Raw genomic sequence first — 20,850 nt, forward strand, 5'->3', positions numbered from 1 at the left:
CAATGGGTTCTATCCCAAGCGAAGTCGAGTCCACCATGAGCGTCCTGGAGGTCGAAATGACCGAAGAGTGGTTTTTCCCTCTTCACGGGTTCCGTTTGGAGCCCGCCAGGCGGGGGGATCGGGTAACCGATCCTCCGGTAGGCCGGATCGGAGTGTATCTAGAATCACTCTGGGCTGGCCTACGATTTCCTCTTCACGGCTTCGTGAATGAGTTGTTGACGGTATACCAACTGGTTCCGGCACAACTTGCTCCGAACGCCTGGAGGACAGTTATCGGTTTCCTGTCGCTGTGCTTACTGCACGGGATTCCGACCTCTGTCAACGTTTTCCGGCGGCTTTTTATTTTAAAGTCGAATCCGGAAGACGGAGAGTGGCTCTATATTGCCCTTCGGGCGGGTAGGCCACTTTTTCATGGTGCCCCTTCGTCTATTCATGACTGGAAGAAGAAATTCTTCTTCCTAGGTTCCGAACGGTCATGGGGGTACGACCCTAGGTGGAGACCGGCCCAGCTCAGGTCTATCAATAAGCCCCCCCAGCTTTCTCCACGCGAGCAGGAGATCGTCGACACCATCCGCAGCCTCGGGGACGGCATTTTACTGAACGGCCTCATAAGTGAGGACGCTCTGGTGAACGTGGGCTTGAGCTCGGCGCGTCCCCACGGTAAGGATAGTAACAGTATCTTTTTCGTTTTATTACTGTTCTAATGTTCTAATCCTGCTTGCCTTTGCAGATATCGCAAAGATGGTAACTAAGAGTGAGGTCCTCTACGCCCGCTTCCAGAAGAGGGCGGCCGAGCTCTCGGGCGAGCCCACCGAGCCGAGGAAAAAGGCAAAGGTCTCGGCGACCTCGGCGGCCCTGGCGACAGCAGTGGCTGAGGCGGGCCCTTCTCGCCCCGCGCACTCCGAGGCTGGTCGGAGTGAGGGCGCGAATTCCAGGGGCACGGGCTCCCGGGGAGCTTCGGTGGTGCTGCACAAGTCCCTGGTCGGCAGGATGCTTCAGTTGCCGACCAGGGGAGGAGTCCTGCGGGTCTCGCGCTTGCGCGCCCCGCTTCAGCGATGCGGCAGTCAGATCAGCCGCTTGTCTGACCCCAGCCTTCTAGCTCCGAGCCGGGGAGCAGTCAGGGGGCCTCGGGGTCGGCTCCATCCAGGCCAGCCGGTGCTGACCTTCCAGGCCCATTAGGCTCGGGGGAGCGGGTGCCCCTTGCACCCGTCTGGTCGGTATACGAGGGCGATTCAGCCCTCGACAACCCTCGAGTGGCGCGCGAAATATTTCGGGTCGCGCTGCTCCCGGCCGACCAGGCCAGGATTCGGTCCATGAGCTATAATGCTTTCATGGACGCTACCCGCTGCAATGCCGTCCGGGTAAGTTAATTTTTTTGTCCGTATAATTTGTGAAAATTTTTACTCGTAGCGCCTAATGTTTTTTTTTTACGTCTCTTTTACAGCACTTGCATGAGATAGAAACGCTGATGCACGTCGTCCAGGACTACTGGGAGCGGGCCCGGAGGTATCAGCGTGGATATGAGGAGGCCGAGGCGAGGTGCCAGGCCTCCGAGGCCGAGCGTCAGGTGCTCCAAACAAGAGTGGGAGCAGCTGAGGAAGAAATCCGAGCTCTGACCGCCGAGCTCGATGAGGAGAAGGGCGCGCATATACTGACAAGGTCTGAAGTGCGCGCCGCAGAGGCTCGTCTAGCCGAGGCCGAGCTGGTGCTGGCCTCCCGCGAGCAGGAGGTGGGGAATGCCCGCCTCCGACACTTAGAGCTCGAGCGGGAAATAAGAACCCTCGAGCGGAAGGCCGCATATCATGAGGCTCGGGAGCTCGAGGCTCGGGAGCAAGCTCAGAACGCGGTGACGCTCTTCCGGGAGTCGGAGGAGTTTCACGACCTCCTAGCAGAGGAGGGCGTGAACGGGCTGATTCAGGGCTTCCGGGACTTCCGCAACCAACTGCGGCGACTCCTCCCGGATTTTGACGTGAACCTGCTTCAACCGAGAGCAGGGGTTGAAAGGCCGGAGGCGGAGGCGGACACCCCGGAGGCCGACCAGGGAGGTCTGGCCGAGGCGGCCGAAGCCATCCTTGAAGTCGCCGAGGTCGCCCCTGAGGCTGCTCCTGCTGCCGCCGAGGCCATTGAAGAGGTCCCGACTGCTGAGCCAGCCGCTCCCGACACCGCTGGAGCCGAAGTAGTCGAACTCGAGTCTTAAAGTGTAATTTTTGTTGTTTTTTGTTAAGTCGGGATGGTCCCCACACTTGTAAGGGCCGAGCCTGAATCTTTGTACTTGGCCTACGGGCCTTCTTTTGAAATGAATATATGTTTTTGGAAACTCGTCTGTTGTAGACTGAAGTTTCTCTGCTCGGATCCATTTTAGGTTCCAAGGATATGGGCTCTATGGCCTCAACTTCGTCCGCCACAGGGTTCGGATTTAGGTTCGGCTCGCCGAGCTCCATTGCTCGGTCCTTCGGCCAGCGGTACAGTAATGCTTATGCCTAAAGGGATTTGGGCTCGAAGAGTCTTTCCGAGCCTGGTCTAGAATACGACCGAGCCCTAGGGCGGTTATTAGGACTAACTTTTCAGTAAAGTTAGTGAACTTTGGGTCCGAGCCTCGAGTTACCGGGGCGGACCGGATTCTTTTCCAACGAATGGGTTGAATGCTCGTCAGCTCGTGACGGGGATTCACCAGACTTAGTATAAACTAAGCTTGCTGGTACCGTGAGCATTTTCACGCCGAAGCGACTGAAGACGCTCTGCTCGGGGTCCACTCTTTGAGGACGTCGAGAGAGAAACCTAAGAATAGGTAGGATAATGTAAAAACATTAAATAAATGGGTACCTGGTACCGCGGTTGTTTTTTCGCCGAGGCGACTGAAGACGCTCTGCTCGGGGTCCGTTCTTTGAGGACGTCGGCAGAGAAATCCAAGAATAGGTAAGATAATGTAAAAACATTAAATAAATGGGTACCTGGTACCACGGTTGTTTTTTCGCCGAGGTGACTGAAGACGCTCTGCTCGGGGTCCGTTCTTTGAGGACGTCGGCAGAGAAATCCAAGAATAGGTAAGATAATGTAAAAATATTAAATAAATGGGTACCTGGTACCGCGGTTGTTTTTTCGCCGAGGCGACTGAAGACGCTCTGCTCGGGGTCCGTTCTTTGGGGACGTCGGCAGAGAAATCCAAGAATAGGTAAGATAATGTAAAAACATTAAATAAATGGGTACCTAGTACCGCGGTTGTTTTTTCGCCGAGGCGACTGAAGACGCTCTGCTCGGGGTCCGTTCTTTGAGGACGTCGGCAGAGAAATCCAAGAATAGGTAAGATAATGTAAAAACATTAAATAAATGGGTACCTGGTACCGCGGTTGTTTTTTCGCCGAGGCGACTGAAGACGCTCTGCTCGGGGTCCGTTCTTTGAGGACGTCGGCAGAGAAATCCAAGAATAGGTAAGATAATGTAAAAACATTAAATAAATGGGTACCTAGTACCGCGGTTGTTTTTTCGCCGAGGCGACTGAAGACGCTCTGCTCGGGGTCCGTTCTTTGAGGACGTCGGCAGAGAAATCCAACGATGGAGAATGAGCCGAGCTCGTCTGGTCAATCAAGACCGCACCTCGACGTCTCAAGTCTTCCCGACGTATCGGGGCATCCCGACGTCTCGGGGCATCCCGACCGTGGTCAGGGTAGGAGAACGAGCCGAGCTCGTTGGCCGATGGAGAACGAGCCGAGCTCGTCGGTGGAAGTCGATGGAGAACGAGCCGAGCTCGTCTGGTCAATCAAGACCGCACCTCGACGTCTCGAGTCTTCCCGACTTATCGGGGCATCCCGACGTCTCGGGGCATCCCGACCGTGGTCAGGGTAGGAGAACGAGCCGAGCTCGTTGGCCGATGGAGAACGAGCCGAGCTCGTCGGTGGAAGTCGATGGAGAACGAGCCGAGCTCGTCTGGTCAATCAAGACCGCACCTCGACGTCTCGAGTCTTTCCGACTTATCGGGGCATCCCGACGTCTCGGGGCATCCCGACCGTGGTCAGGGTAGGAGAACGAGCCGAGCTCGTTGGCCGATGGAGAACGAGCCGAGCTCGTCGGTGGAAGTTGATGGAGAACGAGCCGAGCTCGTCTGGTCAATCAAGACCGCACCTCGACGTCTCGAGTCTTCCCGACTTATCGGGGCATCCCGACGTCTCGGGGCATCCTGACCGTGGTCAGGGTAGGAGAACGAGCCGAGCTCGTTGGCCGATGGAGAATGAGCCGAGCTCGTCGGTGGAAGTCGATAGAGAACGAGCCGAGCTCGTCTGGTTAATCAAGAGCGCACCTCGACGTCTCGAGTCTTCCCGACTTATCGGGGCATCCTGACGTCTCAGGGCATCCCGACCGTGGTCAGGGTAGGAGAACGAGCCGAGCTCGTTGGTCGATGAAGAACGAGCCGAGCTCGTCGGTGGAAGTCGATGGAGAACGAGCCGAGCTCGTCTGGTCAATCAAGACCGCACCTCGACGTCTCGAGTCTTCCCGACTTATTGGGGCATCCCGACGTCTCGGGGCATCCTGACCGTGGTCAGGGTAGGAGAACGAGCCGAGCTCGTTGGCCGATGGAGAACGAGCCGAGCTCGTCGGTGGAAGTCAATGGAGAACGAGCCGAGCTCGTCTGGTCAATCAAGGCCGCACCTCGACGTCTCGAGTCTTCCCGACTTATCGGGGCATCCCGACCGTGGTCAGGGTAGGAGAACGAGCCGAGCTCGTTGGCCGATGGAGAACGAGCCGAGCTCGTCGGTGGAAGTCGATGGAGAACGAGCCGAGCTCGTCTGGTCAATCAAGACCGCACCTCGACGTCTCGAGTCTTCCCGACTTATCGGGGCATCCTGACCGTGGTCAGGGTAGGAGAACGAGCCGAGCTCGTTGGCCGATGGAGAGCGAGCCGAGCTCGTTGGTTGATGGAGAGCGCATCACGAAATCACGAGCATCTTCAGGGAGCCCACGTAGGTACTCCATCATCCCGAAACATCGGGGCATCCCAACCGTGGTCAGGGGAGGAGAAATAAACCTGGCACCATGGGATAATCAGAAAAATTGGTGAGCTTGAAATAAGTACGCAGGCCATCATAAAATGAAATCCATAAAATGAAATTCATAGTTGAATAATGGGGGACCCCTTGGGGTTCTACTGGTGGTACACGCGGAGATTTTCAGAGCTCCAGCTTCGTGGAATGGGAGTCCCGTCTAGAGACTCTAGTTTATAAGTTCCGGGTCGGCGGATGCGCGTGACTCGGTAAGGTCCTTCCCAATTCGGGGCCAGCTTCCCTTGCTCAGTTGGTCGGGAGGCTTCAGCTCTTCTGAGGACAAGGTCCCCTGGTCTGAAAGATTTGACTTTGACCCTGGCGTTGTAGTACTGAGCTGTCTTTTGCTGGTACCTCGCCATACGAACTCGGGCAGCCTCCCTTGTTTTCTCGATTAGGTCAAGGTTGCTTCTGAGTTGCGAAGAGTTGGAGCTGGCATCATGATGCTCGACTCTTGGAGAAGGAAGCCCAATCTCCAGTGGGATGACAGCCTCCGTTCCATATGTTAGGTTGAAGGGAGTCTCGCCGGCGGGGACACGGAACGTGGTCCGGTAAGCCCACAGGACATTGTATAGGTCTTCGACCCACTGTCCTTTGGATTTGTCGAGCCTGGCTTTGAGACCCTGCAAAATAGTACGGTTTGTTACCTCGGTTTCTCCGTTCGTCTGAGGGTGCGCGACCGAGGTGAAGCGGTGGTCAATGCCAAGCTCGGAGCAGAATTCTCTGAAGTGAATGTTGTCAAACTGGCGACCGTTATCAGAGATAAGGATGCGGGGGAGCCCGAATCTGCAGATGATGGACTTCCAAACAAAATTCCGCATCTTCTGCTCGGTGATCCGGGCAAGGGGCTCAGCTTCCACCCATTTTGTGAAATAGTCGATGGAAACGACCAGGAACTTCCTTTGCCCGGCGGCCAGCAGAAATGGCCCTAGGATGTCAATTCCCCACTGGGCAAAAGGCCAAGGGGAGCTGATTGAGGTTAAGGGAGCCGAGGGCCGGCGTTGAATATTGGCGTTCTTCTGGCACCGGTCACATCTTTGGACGAAGTCCACAGCATCCTTCTGGAGTGTCGGCCAATAGTATCCTTGGCGTAGAATTTTATGGGCCAATGCTCGTCCTTCCAGATGATTTCCACAAATTCCTTCATGGACTTCGCGCATGGCGTAATCAGCCTCCGTTGGGCGAAGGCATCTGAGGAGGGGAGATGTGAAAGATTTCCGATAAAGCTTTTCCTCATGCAGTATGTACCGGGTGGCGGAGCGCTTTATTCGGCGAGCCTCTCGTTCGTCAGTAGGGAGGATTTCGCCTTGTAGATAGCTGGTGAGTTCATCCATCCAGCTTGGCTCGAACTCAGTGCAGAGGGTCGGCTCGGGCTCGTCTATACTGGGCTTTTGGAGATACTCCAGTGCTGCCTCCTTGGGAAGCTCGCTCATACGGGAGGACGCCAGTTTTGACAGCTGGTCGGCCCTAAGATTCTCCGACCTGGCAACATGTTGAATGTAAAAAGATTCCAAGGTCGCGATGAGATCCCGTACCTTCTGAAGATACTTTTGCATGGTCGGGTCTCTAGCTTCGAAGTCGCCCATGATTTGATTGACGACGAGCTGAGAATCACTGAAGGCCTTTAAGTCCTTCACTCCTAGCTCTTTGGCTAGCTTGAGCCCGGCGATAAGCGCTTCGTACTCCGCCATGTTATTGGAAGCAGAAAATTCGAGGCGCAAAGCTTGCTCGGCGACCACCCCCTCCGGGCTGGTGAGGATAAGTCTCGCTCCGCTACCCCCCGAGTTTGAAGAGCCATCGACATGCAGAGTCCATGTCAAACTCGGGGTCTGCTCCGTTGGTGGCTCGGGCTCGGGCTCGGCCTCATCCAGTATGGTGCACTCGACTATAAAGTCTGCGAGCGCTTGTGCTTTGATCGCCGGTCTGGGTCGGTACTCGAGGTCGAATTCCCCGAGCTCGATAGCCCATTTAGTGATCCGACCCGCTCGGTCTGATCTCTGCAGGATCTGCTTGACAGGCTGGTCGGTCAGCACAGCCACTGTATGAGCTTGGAAGTAGGGTCGGAGCCTCCGAGCCGAGATGACCAGAGCATAGACAGTCTTCTCCAGCTTGGAGTATCGGGTCTCAGCATCCCTCAAGACCCGGCTGGTGTAATATACTGGCTTTTGGAGTTTGCCCTCCTCTCGGACCAGGACCGAGCTTATTGCCATAGGGAAAACAGCTAGATATAAGTAGAGGAGCTCACCCTGTTGAGGCTTTGTGAGCAGGGGAGGGGAAGCCAGGAGATGCTTGAGCTCTTCAAAAGATTGCTGGCACTCATCCGACCATAAAAAGTTCTTCGGTTTCTTGAGGGCTGCAAAGAATGGAAGGCAGCGCTCGGCCGAGCGGGAGATGAATCTCTCGAGAGCTGCAACTCGGCCTGTTAGCCGTTGTACCTCCTTGACCGTCACGGGAGGCGTCATCTCCTGGAGGGCTCGGATCTTCTCAGGATTGGCCTCGATTCTCCGTTGCGTAATGATGAAGCCGAGGAATTTGCCGGAGGTGACTCCGAATGCACATTTGGCTGGATTGAGCTTCATCTGGTACTTTTGGAGTGTGGAGAATGCTTAATTGAGGTCGGCTATATGGTCTTGCACCATCTTGCTTTTCACCAGCATGTCATCTACATAGACCTCCATGTTTCGGCTTATCTGGTCTTTAAAGATCCGGCTGACCAGCCTTTGATAAGTTGCCCCGGCATTTTTTAAGCCGAATGGCATCACTTTGTAGCAGTAGGTTCCCCCGTCGGTGATGAAGGCTGTCTTTTCCTCATCCTCTGGCGCCATGCGGATCTGGTTGTATCCAGAAAAGGCGTCCATGAATGCCAGCAGCTCATGACCCGAGGTGGAGTCCACGAGCTGGTCGATGCTAGGGAGTGGGAAGCTGTCCTTTGGGCAGGCTTTATTCAAGTCGGTGTAGTCCACGCACATACGCCACTTTCCGCTGGCTTTCTTGACGAGGACCATATTGGCGAGCCACTCCGGGTAGGATATCTCCCGGATGAAGCCAGCTTCAAGGAGCTTGCCGACCTCCTCGGCTGCTGCTCACTGCCGTTCAGGGGCGGCGCCTCGCTTCTTTTGTCGCACGGGCTTGCAGGTTGGCTTTACTTGGAGCCGGTGGACCACGATCTCCGGATCTATCCCCGACATGTCTGCAGGCGACCATGCGAAGACGTCCATGTTGTCTCGTAAGAAGTCGACGAGGCGACCCCTCTCACGCTCGTTGAGGCCAGAGCCGATCTGCACGGTTAGCTCGGAAAAGTTCTCACGTAGAGGAACTTGGATTAGTAACTCACCAGGCTCTACCCGCTTTTTTTGAGGGTCGGCCCGTGCCTCCATAGCCTTAGTTGAGGGCTGGTCGGATGCTGGGACGGGCACCTTGACCGGTCGTTTTGCCTCGTGGGTCGCCAGGTAGCATCGCCTTGCCACCATTTGGTCCCCTCGAACTTCACCGACTCCCTGGCTGGTGGGGAATCGCATGAGCAGGTGGCGGGTCGAGACCACTGCTCGGAGGGCGTTGAGACCCGGCCTTCCGAGGATGGCATTGTAGACTGAGGGCAAGCGTATCACGAGGAAGCTCATCCCCACGGTACTTTCACGGGGAGCGAGCCCGGCTGTGACCAGGAGGTCGATCTCGCCCTCCACTGGGACTGAATCCCCAGTGAATCCGACTAAAGGAGCATTCATCCTCCGCAGCTGCTCTTTTGTCATCCCCATTTTACAGTAGGCACCAAAATACAAGACATTCGCCGAGCTTCCATTATCAACCAAGATGCGTTTTACATCAAATTTATTTATGACCATGGAGATGACCACGGCATCATCATGGGGAGTTTCGACTCCCTCTAGGTCATCATCTGAGAAGGAGATGGCTTCAGAGGCGCGCAGGCGCTTCGAGGAGGATTCTTCCCCTGAAACTTCTCCAGCCGAGGCCCCGCCTCGGATGGTGTTGATGATGCCGGCGATGGGCCTGTTGGCATTTGAACCTTCAGGCTGTGCGACTCCTTCGGCTGGCTTCTTCTCTTCACGCCGGCCTTGTACGAACCGATCGAGCACCCCTCGGCGGATGAGTGCTTCGATCTCGTTTCGGAGCTGATAACAATCCTCAGTATCATGGCCGTGATCCCGGTGGAAACGGCAATACTTCCGGGGATCACGCCGGATTCTGGTGTCTTGTTTCGGAGGTGGGAGCCGGATGCAATCCCGACTCTCAATCTCCATGAGGATCTCAGCCCGAGGGGTATTGAGGGGAGTGTAATTTTCATACCTCCCCTCGGGTGCACGGGCCCGCAGTGGGAACCTCGGGCAGAGTGGTGACCTCTGCTGTGGCGGTCCCCTCAATCGGGGTGGACTCTTCAGGCGGGGCGGATTCTTGGCTCGCCGCGGAGACGGGCTTCTGGGCTGGCCGCGCTCCTCGCGGCGTCTCTTCTTGGGGTTCTGCTCGGTCCCGCCCCGCCTAACAGCCACGGCTTCCTCAGCCTTGGCGTACTTCCGCGCCCGAGCGAACATTTCGGTGAGGTCCGCGGAGAAATTCTTCTCGATCGAGAAGAGGAACCTGTAGGACCGGGCTCCAGTCTTTAGCGCCGACATGGCGATCGACTGGTCAAGCTCCCGGACCTCCCATGTTGCGGCGGTAAACCGGTCCAAGTACTCCTTGAAGGATTCTCCCTCCTTTTGTTTGATATCAAGGAGGGAGTCAGATGTCCGCCGCTGGGGCTGGCTGGCGGCGAAATTGCCGGCAAATTGTCTGCCGAGCTGCTCAAAAGAGGAGACAGTACTCGGCTTTAGCCCGGTAAACCAAAGCCGAGCTGGTCCTCGGAGTGTTGCTGGAAAAGCCTTGCACATCATGGCCTCCGAGGCTCCTTGTAGGGCCATTAAGACCCGGTAACTTTCCAGGTGGTCAAGGGGATCAGCCTTGCCGTTGTAAGGCTCCACCTGGGGCATCTTGAACCGTAGTGGAACCGGCTCATCTTCAATCTCCGGGAAGAAGGGCGACTTCGTAGTGAACTCGAAGTCGCCATCACGCCCTGATTTTCTTCCGTGGAGTGCCTGGATTTGGCGTTCCAACTTCTCGACCTTCTTGTCGAGTTCGTCATTCTGGAGGATCGTTGCAGCGGTTCGTTCGGGTGCAGGTTGCCCCGGAACCGACTCAGCTTCTGAAGGTTGTGGTCAGCCTCCGTGGCCTCTGACTGGGTGCTCTCTCCAAAGGGAGGCCTGGACTTGAGAGTCCTGACCTCGAAGAGGAAGTCCGCTTGTAGGGAACTTCGGTTGAACTGGAGCCGGAGGAAGCGGTGCCGTTGGGATGCCCCTGGGTTGCAAGCTTTGGACAGCAGTGGCCAAGGCTTGCACTTGTTGCACCAGGGCATCAAACTGCTCCGGCCGAACTTGAGGGGTTGACTCGGCCGGAGGCGGCGAGTTTCGAACAGAACGTTCAGGACTAGGTTGAGGACGTCGAGAGGCATTGGAAGCCCCTTTACTTCTTAGCTTCATGGCAGCAACTCGGGCCCTTCCTCTAGCGCCAACTGTTGCTGGAAATTGGACCCGGGGGCCGCCGCGAAACCAGGGGAGGAGGAGCTCCGCTGCCGGGAGGGCGGACGGCGGTGCGCCGGCCGGCTGCGTCCTCCGTGGAGGGGGTGAGCGAAGAAGAGTGCGTCCTGTCCTGCAAAAAAGAGCCGGTGGCCGGGCTTTCCGGCGCCGGCCCTCCGATGCTTAAGTCAGAGGGGGCAGATATGTGGGGAGAGCAAAGAAAAGAATATTTTGTTCAATTGTGTCTGTGTTGTTTTCTTCTTTTTTCTTCCGGTCCCCTTCCTCTTTCCTCCCAGGTTCCCTTTTATAGAAGGTATTATGTTACCTGGGAGGTGACAGGGGAATTTGTCTTCTTTTGTGATAATTGGGTACGATTTGGCCCATTAATGGCGTAGTGGAGAATAAGGTCGAATCAGGCCGGAGTCAGGGAGTTGTCGTGGGGGACCAGACCCGTTGGAGTGGTTGAACCGTCGGCCGTAGTGGGCCTGGGGTTCGTAGACGGTAAGTGCATTTATTACCGAGTGAACCGGCGGTCAGGGAGAGCCATATGCTTTGATGGTTCAGCGATCCGGAGATCGTCTTGGGCCGTGTTCATTAAATGACTGAGTGCTCCGGAGACTTGAGTGGGTCTCGTGCATTAATGATAGGTCGTGCCAAAATACCTGCGGAGATCTTGTGCCTTGACGGCTCAGAGATGGCGGCAGGTGGCAAGTTGTAGTGGAGTCGTGTATATAGCCGTCAGATCTTTAAAAGGTTAGGCGGAGATCGAGTATTTGGTGAGGGCATCGGCTCGGCAAGGATGCCGAGCCGAGCTGGTCGCCCAGCGGGGCGCCCTGTGGCGGGGTTGCTTCTAGTACTTCTGGTCGGCGCCCTTTGGGCGAGCACCTTCTAACCGAGCGCCTCTACTTGGCGCTTTGGTTGGGCCTCTTCTGATCGGCACTCTCTTAGCTGAGCACCCTTCTGTTCGGCGCCCTTTGGTCGAGCGCCTCTACTTGCCGGTATTTCCCTCTGGTCGGCGCTCTCTAATCGAGCGCCTTCCTGGTCGGCGCTCTTTCGCCGAGCGCCTTTCTGGTCGGCGCTCTTTGGCCGAGCGCCTCCGTGGCGGTATGACTTCGGTTTTTTCCCCAACATATATATATATACATGTATATATGTATATATATACATGTATATATATATATATCTATATGTGTGTGTATACATGTATATATGCATGAATGGGTGCATGCATATGATATTAAATTTTATTTTTTTATAGTATATCATAAAAATATAGTATATCATAAAAATAACTAATTTGTGCGATTGGTAAAGTAGGTGCGGTGTCTTTATATGTATACATATAATATTAATTTTTTGTTTATTTTTTTATAGTATACCATAAAAATAAATAATTTGTGCGATTGGTAAGGCATGTCCGGTGTCATTCACTAGAAGAGTGGTGCGAAGATGACAATCTTCCAGTTAACACGTGAAAATCCAGAAGTGTAGAAGAAAAAAATTAGTAATCGATAGGATCTTTTTTATTATTACTTTTTCTGACATTTTTTTAATTATTACTATTATTTGGTTTCTTGATGCCTTGCTTCGAGCGCGGTCCACACGTGCAAAATATTCCGGGCTCCAGCTAGCTGGCAGGAAACATCAACCTTTTGGCTCGACCTGCTTGCATCAAATTTGAAATAAATTCAAACTACGTGCACTCCACTGTTCACCCACTTGCCTCGCCACCCACGCTCCTGGCCCGATGGAGTCATGGAGATGTGTCAGAGACTGTCCCTTTTGCTTTCCTTTACGGGTGATGACAGTTGGGTGTAATCGAACGGTTTTAAATCTATTTTCTTCAATACTAGAGATTCGGATCCAAGTGGGCCACGTGGACATGGAGTTTCGGTAGCCATGCGCCTCTGAAGCATTTTAACTAAGATGATCCGCACCTACTTTCCAAGGCGACTGATCCTTGCACATGAGGGTTGGCTTTCGTTCTTTAATTTTGATTCCTGACCGGTCTGGTCTGCCAACTTCCAACGCTTCTCTGCTTTTTTTAATTAACCTTTCTTATTTCATTCAAAAAAAATACACTTTCTTATTTTTTTGGAAAACAATCTGAAGTTTAGAAATGCCGGAACATGAATTAACTACAATTATTTTTTTAAATTTAATCTTTATTATTTTTATTCAATTATTTTTTCTAGATTTCTTGTTTTTCTCTGAGTGTACACATATTTATTGGATTGTGTAATTTTTTTGTATCTTATGATTTAATATTTTTGTTTTTTCTAGTGATTAGCAAATTAAGAAGCTTTGCAAGATAAAACTCAAGACAGATGAGACATTCCCACAACTCCATTGCCAACATTTATTTTGATTTAACATATCTTACTCCTCATTTAATAGGTCAAACAAAGCCTAACAGTTTAACTTATAAGTTATAGATAAGTCAACTCTTATTCTAGGTGAGATTGGTTGGCTTATGTCTAATTTGATTGGTCTAACAAATTCTAGGCTTGACTTGACTTGACTTACCAATATTGCAGTGATTTAGACCCATGTCCAAGTTGTGTCCATCTTCCATAAAGCAACGGTTCATGTAAACCGTCACCCGGTCGGTGTTGCTCCGACCCGGCTCGGCGGTCTACGAGCGCGGTTCGGTTCATCTAACCATCCCGGATTCCCCCGGTCCCCGATTTCAGGCAGCCAACCTACCCTCTACGTTTACTCGATATAATGACTCGCGGGACAACAGAACAACGCCAACCATTCCCATCGGTCCGTTCACCGGTTCCGCTTTACCATGTCACTCGCCTCGGGCGAACGGAGAAACCGAGAGACAGACCCAGAGAGAGAGAGAGAGAGGGAGAAAGAGGGACAAAAACAGAGACCCTTCGTAGAACGGTAGAAGAAGAAGCCGAGAAAGATGGGGTTGATCTCGGGGCTCGTTGATGCCGTGGTGGTGCTGTTCTCGGCGGTACTGGCTGTGGCGGTGCCGCTGATCGACTCCCAGACCGTCCTCCCCAGCTCGCTCTTCCCGGCGCCGCTGGTGGAGCTCAAGAAGTGGTACGGCGAGGAGTACGGCGACTACCTAATGGTCGAGAAGCCCCACTTCTTCGTCGGGCTCGTCTGGGTCGAGATCGCCTTCCTCTGGCCCCTCTCGCTCGCCAACATCTACGGCATCCTCGCCCGCCGCCCCTGGGCCACCACCACCACCCTCATGGCCGGCGTCTCCGCCGCCACCTCCATGGTATGCCTCCTTCCCTTCCTTCATCGAACACCTCCCCCCCCCCCCCCCCCCCCCCAACGAAAGATCCTATCTTTTCTCGTATTTATGTCCCGTTTCGCGAAGAATTATATATTTTTGAAGATTAATTAGTTGTTCGTGTTTTTTGTAGGTTAATTAGTGAGATTCGTTGTTTTAAGTACTCTATATGACTATGTGATAATCGAATCCCAATAATGACGAAGATTGGGTTCGGTAAAAAGTCTTAATGTTCTAATTAATGTTCTATAAATCTTTTGGTTTCTGCCCTTACCACGAAGAAAAGATCTTAATTTGATTTCTTTCGGGATGGTAGAGAAGTGGGTATTTTGGAGCCAAGTTGGGAGGATCAAGTTGCTGCAAGAATGATATTTTGGTTATCCTGCAAAGATCCTAAAAGGATTGCACTAGGAGGTTCAGGTTATCCTGAATTGCTGACATGTTACAGCTGGCTCCATAGTGACAAATCTCTGATTCTTTTTTTCCTCCTTAATATATATTCCAAAAGTTTTTGAGATTTTGTAAGAGAATGATAAAAACCCGACAATAAATGATATTTATCTGTTGCCATTGGTCTCTAGGCAAGATCTTGATATGATAGCTTTAGGCTGATGATGTTATTACAAGTATTATTATTTGGTTATCATGGTCCATTTTGTGAACTCCCACAACTCAAGCTCTAAAAATATTAGACCTTCAACACTATTTCCATGGATTTTAAGATATTGCAAACTATTATCATACCTGTAGAAGCTATAAATCTTCTAAAATAGGAATTACACACTATTCTTATCAGAAGCAGAAAATAATCAAATAAATAATATTTCATCGTTGAGAAACATGATTGTGTGGTACAGACTATTTGTCGCTATACTAAAAAACAAGAGTTTGGATGTTCTGAGATAGTCCATGTATCATTTGTGTCATCTTTTTCCCCAGAATACCTTCCACTTAACTCTGAAACACCCTCCACACGGTAGAAAAAATATTTCCAATTTTCATATACCATCTCAGAGAACAGATGTATCTATTTGTGCATGGCTGTGCATGGCTCTATCCATGTAACATGTGGTGTTAGAATCAAACTCTGAACAAATGCAAACTCTATCTCTCTTCTTTGCACTTACGAGATTTTAAGGGGAAAAATAAAACAAGTATGTCACAATAGTAAAGAGGGAAAAAAGCCGAGATGGAAGGAGCCCAAGACAACTGCCACCAATCCTGCTTAGCCCCTCCTTTGTCAGCCCTCTCAGGACCCTACTCTAGCACCATTGATGTTAATCATGACCTTTTTTCTCTCTCCATCTCTATCTCATAACTTTACATTTTTTTTTAGATTTATATAGTAGCAATCCGATATCCTCTCTTTGCTATTTGCCATTGGCAGCTGCTCTAGCACCACTCTTGGTCAGAATTCATCCACGTATATTGGATAGGGCTGCTTTTCTCTTTATCTTCATTCTCTTTTCACTCCCATGATATTTTAGGAAAATCTATATCACAAAAATAACATGATGGTAACAAACACTTGCAATTATTGGGAATTTATTAGTGTAATCTTTCAATCTCTCTTCCTCTTGAAAGTGCAAATTCTTGTTTTCAAAAGCCAATAAAGGCGAAAAAAATTCTGATTATAATATTCATCAAAAATTAAAGAAATCGTATTGGTATATGAAAGCAAGTCAATTCCTGTGAACTATCTTGTACTTTGATGAGATGGGGATGAGAAGGGGCCAAATCCTACATTTTGAATCTGATCTTGATGTGAAGGGTGCCAGAGTGGGACTAATGACAAAGGATGGCAAGGAGTAAGGTGGTGTCAATCCCCTTGATCTCCACCTGTTGTCATACCCTTTACCTTTTAGGTTGGAGAGACCCTAAAGAGCAAGGTTTTAAGTTTCAGCCAATGTCAAATCTGTTTCAGCGGAAGATTGAACTGAATGGACCCCTAATTTTTGGTTTTGGTCAACTTCATTGGTTTCAGTCAATTTCAGCCGAAATTGATCTAGGTGTTTTTTTTTAGTTCTGATTTGCTTTGCTATTATAATGTGGTCATTTCCTTTTTGTCTAAATACATAGGCTATATAATACCAAATTTAAGAAGGATTTCTTTCTTTTTCTTAAGTTAAAAGAGAGTATAAATACATAATAGACAGTCCTTGATATATCAAGGCCTCATAGATCATGGCCTCTAATATAGCCCTTACCATAGTACCCTACGTATATTATCATAAACAACTAAATATGATATATTTCACAAACATAATAATTTTTTATAGAATAAATTTAACATTTCATAACTCAGTGGATTGGTCATGAGCTATCACATTAATATCATCCTCCCTATCGATACTCCCACCCATGTTGTGATGATGATAATGATGAAGACCAGTATTTGCATAATCCACCTTAAAATAGTATCTGGTACTGAATAGAGAAATGTAATTTATTTTATGCAATTGTACTTGTCTTGTTAGTTTATGAAATTTGTTATTTTACCAAAGAGAGAATATTCATGTGATATATTTAAAGCATAAGCATTAATACAGCTTAATTTCGGACTAAAACTAACCAAACTATTTAAATGATATTCCTGAATAACTTAAACACAATTAAGTGATGGGAAATAAGCTTCCTTGATTTTTTTTTACTAATTTTCTCTTTTTTTTAAATTTTTCTGACCTTTTAAACTGAAACTCCATTATTGGAGAGACACTTGAAATCGCCAAAACTGAAGCCTAGTTCTAAAACTCTACTTGCAGGACCAAAATTGGAAGTGAACTGAAACCTAGTTCTAAAACCTTGCTAGAGAGATAATTCTTTTGTTTTCTCTCAATTTTTTCACATTTCCTCCTCTTTTTCATCTATCTTCTTTGATTTTGTTGGAAGCAAAGAGAAGATAACAAGATCCTTCTCTTCTACCCAATTGAACTTTTTATTTTCTGTCTTATTCGGCTGTGAGGTATTCATTAGTTATTCCATTGATATCTCGTAAATGCAATGAAACGAAATGGAACTAGAACTCGGCTTTTTAGATTTGATTCCAATACCATGTGCCACCTGTATAAGGCTGTCCACCCTAGATGCGTCCCTATCCGCTCCTCCCCTTCCCTTCCCAACCCTTAAATCTAACCACTAACCATCTGAAGAAATCTGAGCCCCGAATTACCTTAAGAAAATAGGAGTCCTGACATTTCTAAGTTTACTGAATATAAATTTACTTCAAATTTTAAAACCTGGTCAACTTAGGAAGTTCAATCCAACAAGATTTGGATTCTCATTGGAGAGAATGGTCTAGGCTGAAAAGAATTGTTTCCTCTGTTATTCCCTACGTCGCAACACCTCTTTGTTTGCAAGTACATTCAAATATATCAAAATCAAATTTGAGTACTTTTTCCAGACTTCCTATTTTATATTTAATGTGTATTACAGTGCCCATTCACCAGAACTTAAATCCAAGGATAACTAATCATGGATTCAGGCAGTAACTATTATTTGGCGATGCAAATGGGCTCCATTGTTGTCAGTTAACCTGATACTTCGATTCAACTTATTCTTATATTAGCTTCATTGTTTGTATGGGACATGGCTTTTGCATTATAATTAAAACTCTCTATGGCTCAGAGTTTTTTAGAGTGCCATTAGAATAGAGAACATGCTAATCTACTCAATTATTCACCATACCAGCATATACAAATAAACTCTTCTTTTATAAAATGCATATCTTCCTAAAGAATTGGTTTAGAAAGATCCGCTTATTTTTTTTGCAAAATGATAGCAATGAGTGGGTCTAACTAAGTATAAAAGTGATGGGAATGCTGACAATACTTATGCTTGGAAGAAGTTAACAAGTCATTAGTTCCATCTCCTAAAGGGAAGGGTTAGGCTGTTGCTGTGATAAATCACAACATTCTGGGTTGATATATAATAAGGGTGGCTGGTCTCATGGTGGCAACATCCGTCAAGCTTGATTAGTATGGTGTGATGGATGAATATATTGATAGCAAACCTAAATCATTTCTGTAGTGCTGAAATATAGTTGGATAGTGTTTTCTTTGAGTTTTTCTACCATCTGATATTGTGCTTATTTATTCAGGCTGCTCTAATGGCGGAGCTGAAACTTTCAGGCAAGGCATCAGACAAGCTGATTCAAATGTATTCTCCGTTTCTGGTTTTTGCCTTCTTTGCAACCCTAAGAGGACTTTTCTCCCGCCCTCGACGCACAATTACAAGTGCATCTCATTCTGCTGCTGCTAGGAAGAAGAGGGCTTAATCTACCAATTGGTGCTTTTCGATTTTGCACTATTCCATTGCTGAGAAATTAGTTAGGAATCTTCAGTTATAATGGAAGTTTAATGTTGGTGGAGAAACTGGGGGACACCCAAGATTTTTCTGTTTCAAGTATTCTGCTAGAAACAATTTATGATCGCCTAGATGGTTTTGCCTTTGAATTTTGTTGTAGTTTTTGTCTTAAGTTCTGATCAGTGTTCTAACGACAGAGATAAATTGCTCATTTAACAGGGCATCTATGATTAACTCTAGAATGATATGACATTGTTGCAATGATTTTCATGCCATTAACAGTCCAAATATTTAAGAAACGTTTACTATAAGACCATGGTCTTCAAAATTCAGGTGTGGGGAGGCATAAACGGCCGTTGCTTCTCTCCTCTGAAAATTGGATAAATTTTATATGAAACCAGCAGAGCGAGCAATCACTAGTTTGCAGCTTGTCTCCAAATCCTACATTCAAGGAAAGCAGTTGCAGAGGACAGCTCCAGGTCCAGCATAACCCGGAGATCAACCAAGTTGGTTTGTGTTCTTGGCTTTAATCTCAGATCTGGTCTGACTTTGTAATTGCATTTGTTGTCCTGGAGAAAGTCATATATTTCCAGGAAACTCGAGGCTGAATTCCATGTTAATTCTCGAGTACTTGCCATAGTGCCATTGCTGGTCTGTCATTCCTGCATCTTCGTCATGGGAGCTTACTCCTTGTTCATGGTTTTTAATTGATGTAGATCAACTGACAACCAGGTCCCTGCAGTACACGGCGAGGGGCACGAGTGGCCCGCTTGGCTGAGGAGCAGGCGAAAACAGTTTCATTTCAGGTTTTGTTGCTAACCTGCCTTCGATTTCTGTCTTTATTGCAGCCATCAATAAGACTGCAAACAAGTCGGTTTGATTAGAATTTGGTTCAGACATGAATCAGCTGTAGAAGAGCTAACTTTAGATTGAGACTGATGAATAGTTTCTCATTCTAAAGCTGGAGTTGCTGGCATAAGCTTTTGGCTGTCTGATATGTTCCAGACTAAGGTGGTGATATTCTACTCGGCTTAGGTTCCATGTCCAATTTAGCTCTGTGGTCAGTACCTTTCACTTCTTACTGAAAGGTCAGCAGTTTGAATCAATGGGACTTGGTGTAATGACGCTACCAAACTAGGTTCTCAGAGCTGGAGAACTTTGTTGATTGTAATGTTTGATCAGTTATTTGACTTACTACTTGGATCTTGAGAGGGTGGGTCAACTCTTCTCCCTTCCAAATACAGCAACTTAGTTTGGACCTGTCTTAAAAACAGAGCTGCTTTTTAACTTGTGTTCCTGTGATGCAGCATGATAAGCTCAATGGAAGGTTAACATGTATAGCTTAGATGCAACTTTAAAATAACATCTGTGTGATCCAAGAAGTAGAATTAAAAGAGTCCGCCTAATCCAACCGGCATTTATCGCATGTCATGCACATGAGAAGAAGCAGGATGGATGGATTGAATCCAACTCAAGATCTTCAATGCATTACGCTTTTGACTGCTAACCTAAAGGAACTAAGCAATGTGGGGGCATTTAGTGAAAAAGGAGAAATATTTACTAAAATTGCTAGTAGAAATGCAAGCTCTTAGTTGTACATCTAGTCAAAAGTTTACTGCATCATAGAGATGACTTCGCGAAAAGCGATTAATCTAATCTATGGATATGTATCTCAGTTAATTCTACACCCGACATGGCCCGTCTCAATCAAAATATGATAATTCATGTATACGTAGTACATACATGATATAATAATTAGGTTAGACCAACCTACAACAAGTTCTAAAACTATTTGGTGGTTACCTAGCAGTGACCAAAAACAAACCTGAGTCATTACATATCGCTTAACACATGGCATGAGTACCTAAATGCTACTCACAACTACACTTTTAATTTAATTCCACACCTACAACCGCCTCCCCTAACTATAATTCAAACCTATGACCTCATAGTTAGGGGGCAAGCATGACAAGTGTCTTACCATGAAAGCTAAATAATGAACTTTAATTCAAGCATAGGAGGTCATGGCCAGTTCCTTGCAGCCATATCTAATTAATCCTCAACTCTTAACATGATAGAAAAAGAGAATGCAACAACCCAATCCCTCGAAAAAGAATTTGTTTCTAGCACTTTCATGGCTTTGTTTGACACCAGGGCCTTGAAAAGCTTGTCCCTTGTGCATCACCAGCTTGAAAGAGAACTTTGCTTAAGCCAGTGACTCATGATCACTATGAGACAAGTTGTTCCCCTTCTTCACCTGTTCAAACAAGTACACAATTCAGACACGAACCTAGCGATGACATAACTTAATGAACTCTTGCATAATGCAGTGATGGTAATCATTATATAAATCCACCAATTATTTTGTGGTAGTAATCACTGTTGTGGTTCCAAGCCAAATGCCTGGAAGAGGAGAAATTCTGGTGGCTGAAATCTTATTCGTTTGGCAAAGTAATCTAGATCGAACATGAATAATGCACTCCAAAATTCTTAAAAGAATACTACTTTATGTTGACTGGATATATGATATTATAATTTGTTTGGTTAGTAGTTTTGGTAAGGGTCATTAATCCCTTGTGTGCTAACAGAACTAATCCACCAATCATAAATCTCCACCCATTTACCATAGAAAAGGATAATTACATTTTCCAAATCGATTAACTAGAACAAAAGTTTCCTTAAATGGTTTAAAGCA

The 20,850-nt window shown here is 48.2% G+C and overlaps 1 protein-coding gene across 1 annotated transcript; it reads left to right on the top strand.

The window, feature by feature from the left end:
• Positions 1-13,329: 13,329 nt before the first annotated feature.
• LOC103717151 (uncharacterized) lies at positions 13,330-18,430 on the top strand. The gene is made up of 2 exons (XM_008805434.6): positions 13,330-13,838; positions 17,950-18,430. Exons 1-2 carry the CDS (start codon positions 13,515-13,517, stop codon positions 18,124-18,126), a joined length of 501 nt encoding a protein of 166 aa, XP_008803656.3. The 5' UTR covers positions 13,330-13,514; the 3' UTR covers positions 18,127-18,430.
• Positions 18,431-20,850: the final 2,420 nt, after the last annotated feature.

The sequence above is a fragment of the Phoenix dactylifera genome, chromosome 9 (assembly GCF_051530095.1).
Source record: "Phoenix dactylifera cultivar Ajwa chromosome 9, Ajwa_hap1_PhDact_Kaust_v1.1, whole genome shotgun sequence".
Lineage (NCBI taxonomy): Eukaryota > Viridiplantae > Streptophyta > Magnoliopsida > Arecales > Arecaceae > Phoenix > Phoenix dactylifera.